General features: G+C 39.0%; 1 protein-coding gene across 1 annotated transcript in view; it reads left to right on the forward strand.

The window, feature by feature from the left end:
- Positions 1–456: 456 nt before the first annotated feature.
- LOC150077367 (MAM and LDL-receptor class A domain-containing protein 1-like) overlaps positions 457–21,061 on the forward strand; it is an 87,687-nt gene continuing 67,082 nt past the window's right edge. Inside the window, exons 1-4 of the mRNA XM_090385872.1 lie at positions 457–703; positions 2,251–2,346; positions 6,257–6,436; positions 15,596–15,870. Of these exons, the coding sequence (XP_090241998.1) occupies positions 457–703; positions 2,251–2,346; positions 6,257–6,436; positions 15,596–15,870 (798 nt within the window). The remainder of the gene's footprint in view (positions 704–2,250; positions 2,347–6,256; positions 6,437–15,595; positions 15,871–21,061) is intronic.

Here is a 21,061-nt window from a genome sequence, read left to right on the forward strand (position 1 = left end):
TCCCAACCGATATATATGTAGTGGCCATGAGTGCCAAGCTATTTTCTAGTGTTTCTCTAGGGCGAATGCTTAGCTTTTTTCATAAACCCTCCTCCACTCTCGACGTTACTGCCTTCCTCCTTCGCAACGCCACTACTACCTCCTAGCAACGTATTACTCTCCTGCTCGCTTGGTTACTAGTTGGCACCACTCCTGCCACCACATGGCGTGGCCGGCAACCTGTAAGAAGAAAGTCCTTCTCCCAGGATTAAAAGGGGCAACCATGGACTTTGACGACCACCTAGCACTTGAGTCTAGATGCTCATCTCATGACCTGAATTATACAGAACATGACACATCTCAATCCACGAGACTACGGAAAATTGAGCAACAGCAGGAATATCCAACATTCCTTATATTACGCACCCTCTTTCGTCCAAATCTATAAGTGCCCTCTCATCGTTTCTAATTCAAAAAATGATTAGAAGACTTGGCAGGATCACCGAAAATGGTGAAAAGACTCCGATCTGGAGATTTCTCATTGAAATAGCTAACCATCAACATTCTCAGGCTCTACTGAAAATATCAACTTTTGGTGGAATACCTGTACAGGTTACTCCTCATGCTTCATTAAAAAGCTCCAAAGGAGTAATTGCTGAGTGGGACCTGATGAATGTTAATTCAGGAATTAAGAGATCAAAACAAATAATGATCAAAAAGGATGGTGAATTTGTTCTCCCCAAAAACATTATTCTTACATTTGGTACACCAACCTCACCATTGTGTCAACGCCAAATACCTCAATTGTAACGTACAATCCTATATTCCCAACCCAATCAGATGATTCCAAGTTTCAAAAATTTGGGCACTTGCAAACAGTATGTTGAGGGGTCACAGTCTGCCCAAACTGCTGCTTCAACGCCCACACACAAACGGAGTACACTGCAGAAATACCACAACGTCCTAACTGCAAAGGCCAGCATCCAGCCTACACAATTTCATGAAATCCACAAACACAAAAGGTATCAAAACCTATAGTACTTAGTACGTGCATGGGTTGAAGGAGATGGAGAGGGCAGGAGGGAGGGGAAGCCAGAAACTTTTTTTTCTCTGGTGACTAACCATTGTTTCACCACTTCAAGCCTCCAATAAGAAAAGTTATGGAATTGCACTGGTTGATGAGAGCTTGCAAACTCTGCAAGGTAGGAAAAAAAATCCAAAAATGCAAGGTTAAACAAAAGATTACTTATCAAGAAGCTAAGAAGCAAGTTATTCTTCACATACTAAAACAGTGGTTTTCAACTGAGGTGCCATGGCACCTTAGGGTACGGCAACAACATTCCAGGGGTGCCACGTAATTTGAGTTTAAGTTACTTAAACTTATTATTATTTTTTAATTTATGTTTATTTCATTATAAAAAGGTTTATAGTATCTCTTTAATATTGTGGTGATCTAGAATTGCTGTTTACTTAGTACCTCTATATAAAGAATAAAATTATATACTGTATATATATATAATTTGCATTATGAAATGTAATTTTTATAATTATATTATTGTAATAAATATCATAGCATATATATTTTTTAATATTATATATATATGAATATATATTGAGAAAATCGAGTAGGGGGTGCCACAAAATAAAATAAATTACTTAGGGGTGCCGTTATTAAAAAAAGGTTGAAAACACTGTACTAAAACTTAGTATATGCTGCAGCAGCCCAGAAATATCAGTCGATAGCAACGCAAACGGGAGTTGCAGTACGCCCATTCTTGTCAATTTCCGATCATCTACCGTGCTCTCTCATCTACATACCAAACATATACGGAACAGTATACGATGAACTGTTCTAGTAATACTCCAATATGCTCATCAAAACTGTTAGGAACAGTTTTGATGAGCATATTGAAAGACCTATTGAAACTGACAAATTACTCCAGTCCAGTACAATCTTGGCAGCAAAACCTTTTGCTGCCAAGATTGTACTGGACTGGAGTAATTTGGGCCAAAGGGGCCCCAAATACTACAGATTGAATAAAATTTCCTAATTTTTTGGCCAGCGAGTGTATTGCGTGTTATTATTTTTCTTTCCTGTCTCCACTTAAAACAAAGGCCTAAACACCACTCAGAGGTGATTGGAAGCACATATAAACGCATTGCTTGAAACTGACTCTTAGTTTTTAAGTAAGATGCAGATCTTTTATGATACTCAATTGTTTTGTGGCTTATTTTATGAATAACTCGCTAAATTCTTGTTTTTATCTTTAGGGTTTAGAAATGAAACCAAGGACAACTCGCAACCCTTGGGCAATAAAGCGGACATTGCTACTCTTTCTAGTCATCTTCTGGTTTTTCTGTATCAAGGTAAGTGTATTTTTATGATAACCGATTCATCAAAACAGTCTTTTGGTGCTACTTCTAAAATCAAAACCATTTTTGCCTATCACGTACAACGTTTTTACAAACAGTAAGAATTGTTCCCTAAAATACGCTTTTATAGTAATCTGAGAAGTATGTCTTCCACATTCAGTTGTTTTTTAATGCACTCTTGCTAAGTAGTATATGCTTCTAACATGATTTTCAAATTCTGTCTGTGAAAATGTCAACCCGTGGTTATGTGAACAATCCAAATATATTTTGTTTCATTTTCGCGAACTCTTTTTGTGCAGAAACAAAGTCAGGATATAACAATTTGAAAAATGTATATGCGGCATATTTTGGAATTAAATTAGGTGGCCAAGTTGGCCACCCCTATTAAGTGGAGAGTTGCAATTGTGATAAAAAGAAAGCCATGATATTTGCCATTCCCATGTTCTGAAGGGTACCTCGGGATAATATTGATAACTGTTAGCCCATTTAGCTAACAGTTTTCGGAACTTCACCAGCATGGAGAAATTCAGAAAACTAGGCTCTAATATGAATGTTAAGTTACACTTTTTGAATTTTTATATCAACTATTTCCCAGAAAACTTAGGTAGTTTGAGGACAAGTTGCTGCTACGGATAAAAAGAATAGTTGATTGGGAGAAGACAGAGTTGTTATCAGTGGGCACTCTCTTCTTGGACTAATTTTATTAGTGCAATCCCGCCTCGGGGGGAACCTCGGGCTAACAGTTAACAATCCATTAGTGCTGAGCCATTTTGTTTTCTGCATATGAGAAAGTTCAGAAAACTATTGATAACTGTTAACTAAATAGGCTAACAGTTATCAGTATTATCCCGAGGTTCCCGTCACAACATGCCAATGACAAATATCATGGCTTCCCCCTGCACAAAGAACCACCCAGATTGCTGCAGCTCTAAAGATCAGACTTCTTCCTGCCATTATCCATGAGCGAAGACTCGTCTTTTCTGTAAAGTATTGTGTAAAAAATCCCCTAGAATACTGTGTACAGGTCTGGAGGCCTCATTTTAGGATGGATGTAGAGTTGCTAGAACGAGTACAAAGAAGGGCAACAAGATTGATGAGGGGAACAAAGGGGTGCTCTTACCAATAAAGGCTTAAGTTCTGCAAATTGCAGCGCCTGGAGAGTAGGCACCTACGAGGTGATCTGATTGAGGTGTATAAGGCCTTGAATGGATTGAGCAAGCTGAATGCTGATGGAATTCTTCCTCTTGCTCAGATTAAGAACCTGAGGGGGCACAGTTTTAAATTGAGGAAAGACAGTTGTAGAATAGATGTGCTGAAATTTCCCTTTAGCCAGCAGGTAGTTGATTGGTGGAACAGACTTCCATCTTTTGTTGTGTAAGTTGATAGCCTAAATAAATTTAAGGCTGAGCTGGACAGGCATTTGGAACGAATGGAGGGGTGAAATGGGAGGTTTTTTTTTTTTTTTTTTTTTGGCTAATGCTGCATAAGCTTTCTTTCTTGCATCCTATGCTAATGCTAAAAATGATGGTTGGCGTTATTTCGTAACCAGACTTCGGGGCAAACTGAGGATGAAGAATCCCGGTACCAAGCCTTAGGGTCAATCCAGTCCTTGAAGTTAACCCAAACCGGTTAAAGTTATCCAATAGGTTCTTACCCGTGTAAATGCTGCAGTACACACGTCCATATATTTTTTATGGACGGCGAACTCTACAAGTTTTCTTGTTGAATATTGTCGAGTTGAAACTTGACAATATTCAACAAGAAATAGTTATTATTTGGTTTTTAGGAGCATTAGCAACTAAGGCCATATTGCTCCGGGAATATGCGGTGGCCATTCCCTGACCTTTCCGCATCTTCCATATTTGTTGGTCACTGGCTCGAACCCCGGTCTAATCAAGAAGCGTGTGCTACGCACTGCTGCTCCTTCCCACCTGGCTACGGAGGCACCGAACAAGAAATAGAATGAAAGCGTTGTGATCAGCGGAAATTCCCTCCTGTGACCACTTAGCTTTTGGGAAAAAATTCATTGGCTTCCTGTAATAAATAATAATACAATTATTATTATTTTTAGTATACAAATAATAATATTTGTATACTACAATCTCCCTACCATGAGAATTTATATAAATTACTTATTACTTATGCTGCTGAACTATAATGCTATTAAAATAGCTGAAAACCTTTCTATTTCACGACCTTAATCTAGTTTAGTATCTATCCTGAAAAATAATTCTATCTCGGTAAGCCCTGTAATGAAGCGAATACAATCAAACTTACTGACTTTGAGGGAAAAAAAATCCATTACGTTCTATTGGATTTCAGAATATATTGTTTATCCTAAGAATGAACTAGTAGCCCAACACCCAGTACCTCAAACACGGCGCCTTCTATCATATACTGAATATAAAATTATAATAAGAACATGCAAATATAAAATGGGTTAATCGTTACACCCATTGCAATCTTGTTTAAGAAGAAATTGGCAGGAAAAAATAATTTTAGCAAGGGTACGTATCGGCCATGCACATTTAACTCATTTGTATTTGTTAACAGGAGAGAACCCTTCCCCGTGCATGCGTTGTTGACTGCAATTGCTATCGAAGTGCTCTGGAAGAAACTCTGCAGTCAACTCTATTAAACTTACAGGAGCTCTTGACATGAAAACATATGCTAGGAAATTATGCATACCTGACTGGCTTTTTCAATTAATCTAGTAATATCACAAATTTTGAACTACATGAACTGGCTGGCCTCAGAGGCAATCTACGAATAGGCATATAATGGTGCTGATTATACAGCAGTACCAACAATAAGATACAGGGATGAAGAATTTAATTATGGTGAGAATAGCATGTCTAGAAGGGTGAGTATCTTATCAAGAGATACCCATCTTATCGAAAGTGGCCACTGTATCCAGTCAGTAGAATAGCGATTATAAACGCTGTCCTCTCCCGGATGATATGGCTTGGGTTAGAAACCCATCAATGATGGGAGGATCATTTTTTTTTTTTTTTTTTTTTTTTTCCAATTCGTAGCTGAGTTGACCTCAAGTGTGAGGACAGTAAGATTCTCCTTGGAAACTTTGGTTTTAATCTAAAAAAAAAAAAAGAAAAACCCGATCAACAGAGAAACATACAATTTGTGGACATGATGCACGTGGGTAAATACACATCGAAAAGACTTCGGGGCAGTCCGCACTGCTTTAATAATAAATAGTATTGCTACTCTTTTAAAAAGTGCTTGACAACTAGTGTCGACGAAACTGCAATTTGAGAGCTTATTACTAGGTATTTTTCTTTCATAATGAAAGAAATTTGTTTAGTAAGACCCATTGCACACGGTGGGTTGGTAAGCGTAGCTCCCATAACGTAGTACTGAGTTTCTGTGGGTAGGAGCTATAAATTATGTATTACTTTCCTTGAAGATATTCTTTTAAGTTTTATTAGCTCACTTGGAACCAACACCTGAACTTAAATTTTGCGTGTGCGTTATCGTTAAAATGATGTCATTAATACTATAAAACTTTTAAATAAAAATAATAACATAATATTTGCAGCTCTTTCTTAATTTGTGAAGATTATATAATGCTTGTTTAACAAGCTTTTTATGTATTGCATGTTTTATTATTTCAGGTTGCCAGTGTAGTCAGACGTCCTGGTGAGTTTATCTCCGATCACCTGATAACTGCTGCTTTCTTCTGTGAAAGTGTTTAACGCAAAATAAGTTACGTTACAACAGTATTTAATGGAGTGAATAAATTAAAAGAAACTGAAACATTACATACAAAAATAAAGACCTCGGTTCTTTTCCAAGTCTTCATCAATGCTCTAAATGTTTCTTAAAGTGTACCGATGAACTGTTACTGAACTTGACTAATAATTTTATTTTTATTTTTCTACACTAGCTTCAACTGATCCCATTGGACCATGTTCCTTTACCAACAGTTCTGGGGTTCTGGATCCCTGTTTCTTCGATTTTGCACTTCCAGAGGAGAATTACAGCACTTTCGGCTGGGAGCTGAGCTGCGGCCTGGATGCTTTTTGGGTAGGAGGGCCTGCTGTTGATCAAAATGGCAATAAGTCAGGTAGTAATATTTCTCTTGACGTTTCAAGAAATTTATCACGTAGTTTTAAGAGACAGCAATAATATCATGAAGAGAAGTATTCAAGTTCTATTAAAGTAATATTAATGAGAATTTCTAATAAAAAAAAATCCTCTGAAAATCTATATGACGTGGTTACGCCTTTAACACACCCCGTTATATGAATATTACGAGGTCGGTAAATATGCATAATACGTAAATTTCTCAATTCTGAAAATGCCGTCCTACTATACATATATAGATATGTATAGTAGGACGGCACTTGAACGTCAGTTGAAGTCAGTCATCACAGTGCCTTGGTGCACTGTGATGAATACCGAACTTTGTAAAAGGACAGAAATATGGGCAGGATCATGTTTGGGCAGTGTCTGTTGTTACATCGGGGTTAACTCATATAACAACATGGTTAACCATAGGTTGTTTGCTGTAGGATTTTAGAACCATCAGCAACTTAGACGATATTGCGCCGTATATATTTTGTCTGTAAGTTGCGTGGATTCTGTGGTCAATTTGCCTTTTTGCTGGATGAAAGACCCAAATTTACGGGAGTCAAAACAATGGTACCATCGCGTCAGACAAATTAACTCAGTCACGTGACAAAGCCCACAAAAATTCCTCTCGTCATTGATGAGATTCTAACCTGGGCCTTTTCCATCCGGTGTGGGGAGGAGGGTGTTTATACGCACTTTGTTATCCGCGACGGCGATTAACCATATGTACGTTAACTACTACCCTATCATTTTCCATTTATTAAGTTTTTGAGAAAAAATATGAAAGTGAAGCCTCAACTTAGCATCTTGAAAATAAAACAAAAAGAAATCCTTTCTTTCATGTGGGTTCGCATTCATAAGTAAGCCGTAAAATGCTTAAGTAGATAAGTGCATAAAGCATAGGACTACGAATTAGAAATTCACTAATAAACGTTCACTGTAGATACACAATATTTTTGTTCGTAGTGAATTCGAAAGTAGTTGAAATGATGTCGATTTAATTGTATCTCATATTGTGACTACCTTCACAACGAGTTGCCATGATATTGCACTACCTCGAATAAATAACGCTTCACTAATAGAGAAAACTATTGTTACTTATTCTCGGCTGATACCACCACCCAGACGGCACCGTTTCAAGGCTTATTGGCCTTTCGTCGGTGGGCGGGTAGGTACCCTGGTGCTGCAATCATGACAATCCAGTTGCGAAGTGTATTTACGCAATACGAGAGATGGCTAGTGGTTACTCATTCGAGGTAGTGCAATATCATGGCAACTCGTTGTGAAGGTAGTCACAATATGAGACACAATTAAATTGATGCCATTTCAACTACTTTGCAGTTCACTACGAACAAAATATTGTGTATCTACAGTGAACGTTCATCAGTAAGCTGTAAAATGTATATGCAGGGTTATCCAAAGTTAAGTTTCAACCATAAAATATCAAATGTCTCGCAAATATGTACTTGATGATATTCTGTCAAATCTGTTGGCGAGCGTATCTTTATAAGAGTAAATTATATTGAGACAATGAAAATAAAAGTATATTATTTAAAAAGAAATATACATCTCTTTTCATGAACAATAATTGTGATTCAGGCATTGAATGGGCAGTTCAATGCCTGAATGAAAGGCACAGAAACAACTGAACCCCTTCGACAACCAAACTATACGCTATAAACGAATTCTCATATTGTTTACAATGTTCATGAAAAGACATTGAGAAAATCTTAGTGCATATGAGTTCTGGAAGGACGACACATTATACATGTATAGTAACTTATGTTCAGCGGCTCCAGACGTCAGTTCTACTCCGCCTTGTACACTGTCCTGAAAATGGGACCCTGCCAAAGATCAGAAATGTGTCTTATGTTTGTGCAGAGTCTGTATATGTTTTTTTTATTTTTTTATGGGGTTTAGTTGTTTCTGGCCATTTTGTCACCAGTAAGGCGATCTCCTGGAAAGAACGTGCAGTACCCGTCTAAATCAAGGGGAGGTAAGCCACAACTAAGCGTGAACGTAGTGGACCTCAGGCACTACAACCATTGTCTTTTTTAATGGGCGAAATCCCGCACTTATAGCTGCTCAGACTAAGGTTACCAATTAAAAAAAAAAAGTATATATAAGGAAAAAGAGAAAACAAAAGTGTGTGAGTGTGTATATAATGTGTATATATAATTAAAAAAAAATCAAAATTCGTCAACATAAGTTGGTAACCAAAAAGTAAGAAGCGAAACATTCATCATCTATCATCGTTCCACGGGTCGACGTATGAAGCTTCGCCACCATGCTCTGTCCGTGTACTTCTCTCCGTCGTTGATTTCACTCCAATTTCCTCCTCTCTTAGTGACATCGGTCTTTATCATGTCCTGCCATCTCATTCTTGGTCTTTTGACCCTTAATTGTAAATCGAACATTCTTCTTGGCAAACGCCTTTCGTTCATCCTCTTAACATGTACAAACCATTTAAAACGGGACCTTTCAATCCTATTCTGGAGTTTTTCAACCTGAATTCTCTCCCTAATCACATCATTCTTGATTTTGTCGCGTCTTGTCTTTCCGGCTGTGCTCCTCACAAATCTCATTTCTGCGCCCTGAATTCTGCTTTCATCCATTTTCCTCATAGTCAAAGTTTCAGATGCATATGTCAGAATTGGTACGTAATAGGCCTGATTATATAGCCTTCTTACACTTCAGTGGTATGTTCCAGATCAGATCTCTTGTCTGCCTATAGAAATTCCCACCCGCTTGTATCCTTCTACTTATTACTTCGTCTATTACTCCAGTCTTTGTAATGGTGCTTCCTAGATACTTGAAGTTGTTAACCATTTTTAGCTGTTTCCCTTCCATTGTAATGTACCCGTCAGGCTCGCCACTCCTCTTTAGAACCATTCCTTCACTCTTCTCATGACTAAAAACAAGTCCGAATTCCTTGGCCATATTAGTCCATATATATCAAATTGCCGTTGCACTTGTTCCCTGCTCTCTCGCCATATGCAGAGGTCTTCTGCGAAGAGCATGACTTTCATCTGGTCCGGTCCAAGTTGTTCCACCACTCTACATTGCACATCATTCATGATAGCTATGAACAGTAGTGGTGACAAGACGCCTCCTTTATTCAAACCTGTGTTATTTCGAAGCTCTCCGTCAACCCCACCGCTGTTCTTACTTTGCTCGCTGTATTGGTGCACATATCCTCAATTCTCTCCTCTATCCTTAAGTTTCTCAAAACCTCCCACACTTTCTCTCTCTTTACAGCATCAAACGCTTTCTTTATATCCAAAAATGCCATTCATAATTCTTTATTGTGTTTATAACACTTTTCCATCAGTTGCCTGATGCAGAAAATTAGATCCACCGTCGATCTGCCAGGCCTAAATCCTCGGCCATCCTATTATAAGACACCATGAGCCCGTCTGCACGGCTCAGAGAACTTCATATCTGCCTGCACAATTACCCCCAGGTCCTTTTCATTCACTACCACTGTCAGTGTATTACCACAGAGTTGACACGTTGCTGTTTCCCATATGTAATACTTTGACAAATGTAATGTTAAACTTCATTTGCCACCTCTCAGCCCATCTGCTCAACCTTTACAGATCCTGTTGTAGCAGCATAGCGACAGTAGTGTCCTTAACAACCCTGCCAACTTTCGATATACCATCTTCAATATTATTTATAAATACAGAAAACAATAATGGACCCAACACTGAACCCTGAGGGACTCCACTGATAACATTAGTCCACGATGAGCAGTCTCCATTGATTACCACTCTCTGTCTTCTCCCCCTCAACCACCCCTTTATCCATAGCAGCAATTTGCCTCCAATTTGTGCAGCAGTCTTCCATGTGCAACAGTATCAAAAGACTTTCTAAGATCCAAGTATATAATATCAAAGTTATTCCCTGCATCCAGTTCTTTTGTGACTGCATCATAGTATCCAATCAAATTGGTCAGGCACGACTTCCCCTTAACAAAACCGTGCTGTGTCCGAGCTATAACTGAAGTCTTGAATCACTGTAGCTATAACCTGCAGTGATTCTTGAACCAGTGCCTCCATTAATTTTCGTGGAACAGAAGTTAAACTCACAGGTCTATAATTACTCGTGTCAGCCTTTGTTCCTCCTCCTTTGTGAATTGGGGTCACATTTGTACCTCCCCTGAGTCCAAGGAAGCTCTCATAATTATGGCTAAGGGTTTTCCTACTTCCTTTGCTGTCTCCTTTAATATAACTGGATAGATCCCATCCACCCCAGGTGCCTTTCTTGTGTTTATCTTCAACAATTTCTCCTCCACTTTACTCTCAGTTATTACAAGATTATCTAGCTTACTGCCAGAGCTGAATACACCTCTGACATTCCCCTCGCTGAATAACTCCTCATGTGTGAATATCGTTGCAAAATATTCATTTAGTTTGTTAGCTACCTGAGCAGGATCATCAACAGTTGACCCATCAATATCAAGTGGACCAATCTGATTCATCCCCTTCCTTCTAGAGTTTACATAAGTAAAGAACTCTTTGCTGTTTTTATTTGCATCCCTTGCCAAAGATTTCTCGTAATCTGCCTTTGCCTGCCTAACCTCCTTTGTAACTTTTACAGATCAACTTATATCTATCATAGGCTTCTGTGTCACGTGTTAATTTGTATGTATCCCATGCATTTTTCTTCTCTGCCATGTGTCTCATTAGTTCATCTGGACATCCATTTAGGACTAAACCCTGAACAATATTTCTTTGTTGGTATGTAAAGCCTAGTAGCGTCCAAGATAAGTTCTTTGAATGCTTCCCATTTTGAATTTGCTGTTGGTAACATCATCAGTTGGTCCCACTGTATAGAATTCAAATACTGTCTCAGACCATGGTAGTCGCCTTTACGAAAGCAATAACCCTTCCCTTTACCCCTGATAGTAGTTACCTCTTTGAGTAAATCTCACTTCAGCACACTGTGATCACTGCCACCTAGTGGTTCCTCTATCTGCAGATTCTTAATGCATGAAGAATCACTACTGATAATCAAATCAAGAGTATTACTCCCTCTTGTTGCCTCACGAACATGCTGATGTAGAAAACAATCATCCAATAAATCCACAAAAGCCTTGCTAGTGTGTGAGTGACCAGCCCCCAAATTCCAGTCAATATCTGGGAAATTAAAATCCCCCATTATAAGACTCTCTGATTTACTGGCCCACTCTATTTCCCTGTATAGTTTCTTATTATACTCATCAGAGTCATTAGTCCTATAGCACACTCCTGTTCCCCAAGTACCATCGGCCTCTGGCGATCACGCGGGGACATCTGTCCCCGTGACTTTTATTCCCTTTCCCCTACACTTACTTTGCCTTCTGAGTGGCCTAACTTCTCTTTCAAGCCACCCGAAGCTTCACCCTCATTTGGACTTAACTTCGCTATCTTCCCATGCAACCTTCACACTTTCTTCTTTTTTTTTTTTACCTCTTCATTTTTTTTTAACTGACATCTGTCAGGAAGCTCTGGCGACCCTGGAAGAGGCCAGCTAGAGTATGATGGGCAGCCTGGCTCACCTCGCAGTGGTGTTGGAGGGCAACGTAGGGTCTTACTATGGGTCCTGCGACCAAGCAATCAGAGACACAACAACAAAACAATACAATATAAACCTGGCACGACACTTCTTTCTGGCTTTTGCAGTTGTTCTGTATTCCATCGCAGAGTACATACGGCGCAGATGTGGGAAACCACCGGTGGCGCATGACCCTAAATACTATGTCACTATATGATATTTTTTTATCAGGTTGTTGGATCGTTCGCCTACTTGCGGTCAGCCTGTTATGATCTTTTAATGGATTAGGAAGGGGTAAGTGTTTTTCTCTTGCATACAAAGAGCATGTGCTCTTTCCAGTGACATTTTTCCGATATGAGTCAGCTCCACATGTGAGAATTCGGCTGGGGTTCTTATGGACAGAGAGAACAGAACATTGCGCATCATAAAAGTGCACGATAAGTGTTCTTTTTGGCAGAAGGAAGGTGGTGGTCACTTACTGGGGCTGTGCGTCTTCTCTTGTTAATCAGTGTCTGCGGCAACTTTTCTACAAATATTTTCATAGTTATTGGTCTATCAACGTTTTTCTCTAAACTGGTTATAATATGTGCAGTGAAAAGAATATCAGTGCATATAACATTGGAAATAACTTGCAGGTCCAATCTTGAAGTTAACCCTGAAAAATCTGTGTCCTCACTAAAACCAACACCAACCATAATTCAGTCTGCGATTGACTGAGTCCTGATCACCTGCATCGAAAAGCAGAGATATGGGTGTAATCGTTTACAGAAAATTAAGATTCCACCATCATATAGAAGAACTCTGTGCTAAATTCAACAGGAAGCGGGTTTGCCAAGCAGCACTTGCTACATATTCAGAACGGGTACTGGGGAACGGGTACCTGTCTCCTCTACAAACCCGATAAAAATGTATATCAGGACGATAGTTTTCGGAGGTGTACTGTATGGAATAGAGTTGTTGGCTTAGCTGCAAACACCACAATTAAACCATTGCACACTGCAGAATACTGGCTCTGGAAGTGTTATCTCTCATCACAGCAGCACACAACACCAATGGCCAAAACATTGAATTTAACCAGGTTTTCAGCATTAATGTATGATTGTTTTTTTTTTTTTTTTTTATGTTGCAAAAACGACAAGGTTATATTGCGCCATGACAGCATTAATGCATGAAAGAAGACTCATCTTCACCATAAAAATGATCGCTGGGAGAGTTTGAGCACTCTCAACATTTGGGACACCGTGTGGTGGTAGATCCACCAACGAGCTCTCCGCTCCACTCCCAAGTTTCTTGCTCTTCCTTCGAAGCTAACTAAAAGAAACAAGTGATCACAAATCCTGGACGGGACTTGATCCCACGCGAGACTCCATATCTTGACATTGGAGACACCAGTAGTTTTGCTGCCAAAAGCTACATTGGCAATCAAACCGGGCACTCTCGCCTGGATTTCTTTTACTCCCCTCACCGGCCGGGGAAAACGGGTACCTGTCTCCTCCATCCTGCCGCCCCCTTCTTCCGCCTGATGAGGCATGGGCCTGCCTCACTGACTTTCTGGGGTCGCCTTCTCTATCGACCACATACCTCTGTCTTTTCCCCCGTCTTCATTCCCCCTACTCTAACTTGCCCCACAAAATTTATCAAATTAATAACGTCCAAATTTAAACTGCGCTTACATAAACTTCTCTTGATCTTTTACATTCTAGTATTTACCACTGGGTTTTTTTTTCCACATAGGCCCTTGTCACTGAAACCTTCGGAAACTAGGTGGCAGGGACTGCCAGAGTACAAAATAAAATTTAATGGGTACCTAACCTGCCTCGCCTCTCTGCGGAAAAGTGCTGTAACGGTTGGTCCCAACAGGGACTCAACGGCTAAATGGTCAGAAGAACAACGGTACACAGGGCGCCTCCGTAGCCAGTTGGGAAGGAGCAGCAGTGCTACGCACTGCTGCTCCTTCCTGCTGCTTATTTATTAGACTGGGGTTCATATTGATTAGACTGGGGGCTGCTGCTGCTTATTGATGGGGACTGCTTATTGATTAGACTGGGGTTCGAGCCCGTCACCACCAAATACGGAGGATGCGGAAAGGTCAGGGAATGACCATCGCATATCCCGGAACAATATGGCCTTAGTTGCTAATGCTCCTAAAAACCAAATAACAAACAAACGGTACACAACACTACACATCCTTCCACTCCTCACATACACACTTCAAATCTCTGGCCTACACAGAGTACACAATGCGGAGATGGGGGAAACCCCTGGTGCCGTCAGACAACTAACACACTTTGCTACAGTTTGCTTTCTCCGTATCAAAGCTCCATCTAGTTCAATCCTCAGATGCTGATTTATGTAGAATCATAGATGACAAAAAGTATAGACGGCTCATCGTAGATCTGCAAGTGGTCTCCACAACTCTCAACTGATTTGAGATCGTGACGGCTGGGGCAAGAATCTCACGGAAAACCCAACTCAAGGAAACTATCTTTTGTTGTCTTAATTTGTGTAGTTATTTATTTTTTTGTGTTAGTTTTCCTTCCAAGTTAATATTATTTTTTTGTACATAATTTGCTGATAATTTAATCTTTACATTTCCGGTGTGGTTATCTCTGTCACTTGTTAACCCCTGTAATGGTGTTGTGAAGGATTTTATAAAGTCGTGGTATCTGCGTGTACCTGTGAACGTTAAAATAAAGATCATATTTAAATGTAATGTGCCATTATGGTTGAGTAAAAGCCTAAATTAAATTAAGCTGAAGTAGTAATCTGTAGGATGAGTCTGGTTGTTTAAAAGTTCTAATTAACATGGATGAGAAAATGTCTTCTTCAGATTTTGCTATTCAAGTAAGCATTCAAACAATGTTTCATTTATTTGTCACTTTTCTTTAGATTTATTGTTTATACGAGAAATTTACAAGTTCTCAATGCATACCTCATATTGAAGATGCGATTCTCGAAAACGCTTCAATTGATGAGATGCGATGTGCGAATTTTTATCATATCTGTATGGAATATAATATCATATCCGATTTCAAATCGCTGCTCAACTGCATGTCTTTTCTGTATCATCTGGTAACCTAGTGCCAGCCCTCGTGGTTAGCACAGTTGGTAGGATAGCCATCTTTCCCACACTGGGTGGAAAAGACCTGAGTTCGAGTCTCGTCGACGATTGGAGAAATTTTTATTGGCCTTTCTCAAAGAATTGAGTTAGCTTGTCTCAGGCGGGGGTAGCATGGTTTTTTTTTCTCCTGGAAACTCGGGTTTTTCATCCAAGAAACAAAAAAATAGTCCTCAGAACATACGCAGTATACATGAAGCGATATGACCTTAGTTGCTGATGCTCCTAAAACCCTATCGCAACAACTTAGTGCTACGCATTCAAATATGCGGTTCTTATCCTTCAGATACGATTTCGATTGCTATTTCATCCATTCTTGCGGAGGTTTTGATAGTTTTAATTTTAATTTCGAAAAGAGGTTGCAATTTATTAATAAAAATGCTCAATAAAAAGAGATTTTCCTTAATTTTTCTAATTTTCCAAGTTTTTAAAGTTTTCTTAAATAATTAAATTTAAATAAAATTTTCTTAATATATTTGATTTCCTTTTCCACAGGAGGATATGCTTTCGTTGATCTCTCCGTAATACATGACGAGCAGCTCGAAGAATTTCAGAGGCAGGCCTGGCTGCCCACCATTGTTTTAAATGCAACTCTTGGAGGGGGAAAATGTTTAAGTTTCAGCTATAATTTTGTAGGACTTTCTGTAAGTGGACTGAGAGTGCTTGTGAATACTAGTGATATCAGTTACGCAGTCTGGGAAAGTTATGACTCCACAGATGAGGAGTGGAAGCGTACAAAGGTATCCTTCACATGCGAAGAGCCACACAGGGTAAGTGTTAAATTAAATAAAAATTCTCAGCTGATGTTCGAAAGAATGTTTGTTTCTTTCTGCTGCATTAAATGCAAACATAGTCATAAAATGATAAAATTAGGTTTGCATCTAACTGTATTATACTGCAATTATCTATAATTATAATTTTTTTTTTCACTTCAGGAAAATAGTTCTACTTTATTTACTTAAGTACCTTGGTTGTCCTTTTCTTGTGCTGCCTGTCAGTTTGTCACATCCAAGTATGATTGTTCTTTCCTTGGGATTAATTTCCTTTGTCTCATCTCTGGTTTAAGTCAAGTGTGTCACTTGACTTAAACCAGAGATGAGACAAAGTTGTCACTAATTCTTTTGGTCAGTTGTGGTTGTTGAGTCAACTGTTGGGTTGAGAGGAAGCTGTTTGTGGTCTCTGTTTCTCCAGGTGTTTTGAGGTCACAAACTTGCAGTTTTCTTGTTTGTCGCAGGAGGTGGTTACTTTATTGAGAGCTTAGGTTTTCTTGACTTGTGGGGTGATAAGATCTTAGGGTCCCAATTATTTCTTCCCCTAGCGTGGTTGTGTCATTTTTCTGTTTGCACTTTCTCCTTTGTTGGTAATTCCTTTTGTTGTCATTTATCTCGCTGATTTGGTGGTTGTGGTAAAGTTTGTCGCTTGGCATATACGGCCTGGGCAAAGTCTGAGAAGGCTCTGCAAGTCTCGGCACTCTCCACAAGGTGGTGCTCATTATTTCTCGGGATGAATTGAATCTTAGTGATTAATACTAAGGCAAAGGTTAATATTAATTGCCTTATGCATTAATATTACTGCATAAGGCAATGTTTCGGGCACTGGAAAGACAAGGCATAGATACCCCACATATTATGATTTTGAAGAAAATATATGAGAGTGCTACCTCCTTTATTAGACTAAACAAAGACAGTAGGAAATTTGAAATCGAGAAAGGAGTTCGACAAGGAAACACAATATCTCCGAAACTGTTTACTGCTGCCCTTGAGGAAGCTTTCAGAAGATTAGACTGGTCGCAGAAAGGAGTCAATGTGAACGGAGTGTACCTAAACCATTTACGATTTGCAGATGACATTGTGGTCATAAGCCATGATCCCAAAGAATTAGAGGAAAATCTTAATCAGTTATGCACAGTTAGTAAGGATTTTGGACTCAAAATGAATATGGCTAAAACAAAAGTAATGATGAACAAGTATGCCACAGAAAGGGAAATAATGATTGAAGGAGCAGTAATTGAAAAGGTGGAGTCATATATACTTATCTGGGAGAAGTTATTAGCTGTAATAATGATAAATGGCTGGAAGTTAAGAGAATAAGAGAAGAATAAATATTGGATGGATAGCATTCAGGAAATATAGTCACATACTGAAGAGCAATACCCCAGTTTGTCTGAAACGTAAAATAATGAACCAATGTATACTCCCCACCATGACTTATGGAAGTGAAACTTGGGCACTCACCAAAAGAATGGAAGAGAAGCTGAGAACTACACAGCGAAGAATAGAACGAATTATATTGGGAATCAGAACTGTTAGATAAGAAGAGAAACACATGGATTAGGCAGCAAACTCAAGTAAAGGACATTCTTATCAAAACTAAAGAACTAAAATGGTCTTGGGCAGGACACATAGCTCGAAGACATGATGACAGATGGATAGGTGGAATTCATGAGTTTGTGGGTAGTAAATGGATGGCCAGTGCTCAAAACAGAAGGAACTGGAAAGTTGCTGGAGAGGCCTTCATCCTGCAGTGGATTGAAAATGGCTGATGACGATTACTATTAATCTGAGGTCATGTAGTGTTGGCATTCGTGCACCATGGTCGTAGGTCTCAGGAGACCCATAGGGACACAGGGATTTGTCAACTAGTCGGAAGGTGGCCAGTTTACTTCTTATGGCGCCATGTCCTGTCATCAGATATGTAACGTGAAGACCTGAGAAAAACCAGGCCGGTAGAGTTGGGGTAGACTGTATGTATCCCAGTGATGAATTTTTTTGTTATTTGTCCCTTTGTTGTTGCCATATCCCATGGAGGTAAGCTAGAAGCCGCTTCTTTTCATTTGCCTCTGTTGATTGCAGGATTTGTGGTGAAGTCTTTTGTTTGTGGTGCTTTTGCCCTGACCAAGCTGGAAATTCATCCTAGCTCGAACCACCTCCAGGTCAAGGGCAGGCTTCCTGTCATCATTTGTAGTGCTGGGGTGGAGACTGGTATGGCAAGCTCATGGTGAGCAGCTTTCTAGAATTTACCACAGTCGTGGCTTTGTTGAACCAGACTCCAGAGGCATAAGTCACCGCAGGGATGAATAGAGCTTTGTATAAGAGGGCAAGGGTGCGCCTCTTTAGCCCCAAGTCTTTTCGTGCCACTCTATTTATCATCGCTGCGTATATTTTAATTTTTTTCTGTAGATTTTTTTTAGTTGTGTAGGAATGTGAGGCTTCTGTCTATGGTTGATTGCCTACTAATTTTAGCTCGGTCGTTATTTTAATGGTTTTGTCCTTGAGTTTTGAACGGTGATATTTGCAGACGATGTAGCTTGGTCCAGTGTTACAGTTTTTTCAAACTTCACATTCACAAGAATGTGAAGGATGAAAAAAAAATGGATAAAAAAACCAAACATAAAGTAAAGAACAGTGTAACAATCAGGAAGCAAGGAAACATGTACTTCCACCTGTAAATCTGGGCACCTATGATTCAGTCACCGAAGTTCAATCGAGTATAGACAGAAAATGCATAGTAGCCATTCAGACAGAGACGCATGTATTTCAATTGCAGGTGTGCCATATACAATTGAAAGATCCAAATCCACAGCTAGCAACACAAGAAAATCCAACTAAAACCATAATACTCCAATTTCATTTCCTGCAGTCATTAACCTAGCAGTACAAATGCCAGAAGAAACAATCCGATTGACGCCCTGATACGATATTGACAACCAAATAGGAAGATGCAATCCTTGAAATGCATGCAGATGATGTAGATACCCCCCTCGGCCAGTATTCAGAAAAATAAAGCAAGAACTGAGAGGCAAAATCAAATCAGGTTCTCGGTTTTCTGGTGTAAGCTGTAATAAATATAAATAATGAATACAATAATCCAATGAAACTGTCGCGGCTTTCAGAGAAATCTGGATAATATCTGAGTTCTTCTTGGACAAGATAATCTAATATGCCTCTGTCTACAGGAAATGAATCTCGCTCCTCAATGTCACTGTCGATTAAGCATTATATTATGCACCGAAAAGATAGAAGTTCCTCCAACGTGTCCATGGAGGTGTAATAATACTCATTAACGAGAACATCCCCTTCAGGTATATTCCTCTACGAACACTTTTGAAAGAAATTGCGGCACCTGTTACATTTGGCATCACATTAACAGTTGTCTCAATATATCTCTCGCCATATCATACATATAATTTTTTTCTGACCTGGATGATTTGGTAAATCAGCTACTTACATCTTTTTCTGTATTTTAATGGGCATCTTCCACTGTGCGGTTCGAATCGTCTTGATAGATGGGACTAACTGATAAAAGACTTCTGGACAAACAAAATCTCGCACTGCTCAATATTGGACTATACCCTTCCTGACTGGAACAATTGATCTTTCCATACGCTCACCGATCTTGTACCCTCTTATTAACCAGAACGTTTCAGATAGTTCTCTATGTAGTGAACGTTTGCCAGTGATCTGCATATTGGTCATTTCTTAGGGAATTATTTGAAACTACCACCATACCCACGAGGGCACGGTGCTCTTGTTTATGAATATCTTGAAATAGCTTGACTCAATTCATCATAATGGCATATGAATTGCTCATTACACTCATCAGCTTATCACACATCGTCAGCTCAGATTTTTGAACGGAAGTTTTGAAGCCCTCGCTCACTTTTCGCGCAGAAATCTTATCGCTGAACTATGCTGTAAAGGTAAGAAGCCTGCCAAATAATCCAATGTGGCAATACCTCTATGGCCAAAAATAGGCCAGTGGTATTAACACAATTAGCCCTCAATTGCATGATTCAAGAAATGTACAGACAACAAATTATATATGGGAAAAAAAAGGATATAATCAAAATATGGCATAGCAAAATATGCGTTAGAATTGTATTGTAGTGAGCACAGCGGTTAATAATAGTAATTAGTGAAGGTTGCTTCAAGAGGATCTAGAGAACTTAAGCAGATGAGCTAGAAACTGGCAATTGAGGTTTTCAGTGACAAATGCAAGTAGTAATCCCAGAATAGAATACCATTTGGATGGCATCGAACTCAAGGCAATTGATAAAGAAAAAAGAACTAGTTGTGATTATACAGTCTGTTATGAAATTCTCTGGGCAGTGCAAACAAGCTTCTAGAACTTTTTCTATCTAATATGACAAAGACAGTTTTCTCTTGAAAATATGTTCATAGAAATGGAAGGTAGAAATTTATTCTCGCCTCGTAGGATATTCTTTACAAAACCTCTGAAAGTGGCAATACTGACATAAGGTCAACAAAATTTTCATGGAGGAATCCTAGGTTGTTGTGTGTTTAAATTAGCAAAGAAATCCAATCATTTCCTCCTCACAACGTCTTCAGCGGGAAAGTAATACATGACCCGAATGCCTCTTAACTGTTAAGACCTGTAAGTTAAATTACTCGTGGTACTTTGTCATCAAGCAGAACTTCTGCTGGTTGTCTCACCAATTTTCATTATAACTGATGTCACATTTTAATTCTATTTCGTTATGTATGAAATTACTTTATTGGAAACCAAGTCACTGTAAACAGTGCACAACTTTTTAGGCATTTTCAATAAATGTGACTATAATTCTTATGTTTATGCTCTTGATTAAAAGGCAGAGCAGCAAGGCTCTGCCTTTTAATCTTTTAATTCTTTTAAGAGGTTGAAGTTGGTGCAAAGCTATGAATTCTGGGTTTGATATCAGTTTCATATTGGGCTTTGGGGGCAAAAATCAGTACACTTACAAAATCAATATTCAATCACAAACCAATTGGCTTAAATTTGCGCACGTGTACGTAGTTGTTTCAAGACCGTAATGAACATTAATGACCACTGTTGAATTTATGCAACAGTGTAAAATGGCTTTGTTGTTTATAACGGTGATAAGGTATTAGAATTATTGAAAAGCGTTATCATTATTAATTAATAACAGTATTTATCATTAACTGTTTATGTATTCTTGACACA

This window comes from Mastigoproctus giganteus, chromosome 12, assembly GCF_048544385.1.
Source record: "Mastigoproctus giganteus isolate SK-2022 chromosome 12, ASM4854438v1, whole genome shotgun sequence".
Taxonomy (NCBI): domain Eukaryota; kingdom Metazoa; phylum Arthropoda; class Arachnida; order Uropygi; family Thelyphonidae; genus Mastigoproctus; species Mastigoproctus giganteus.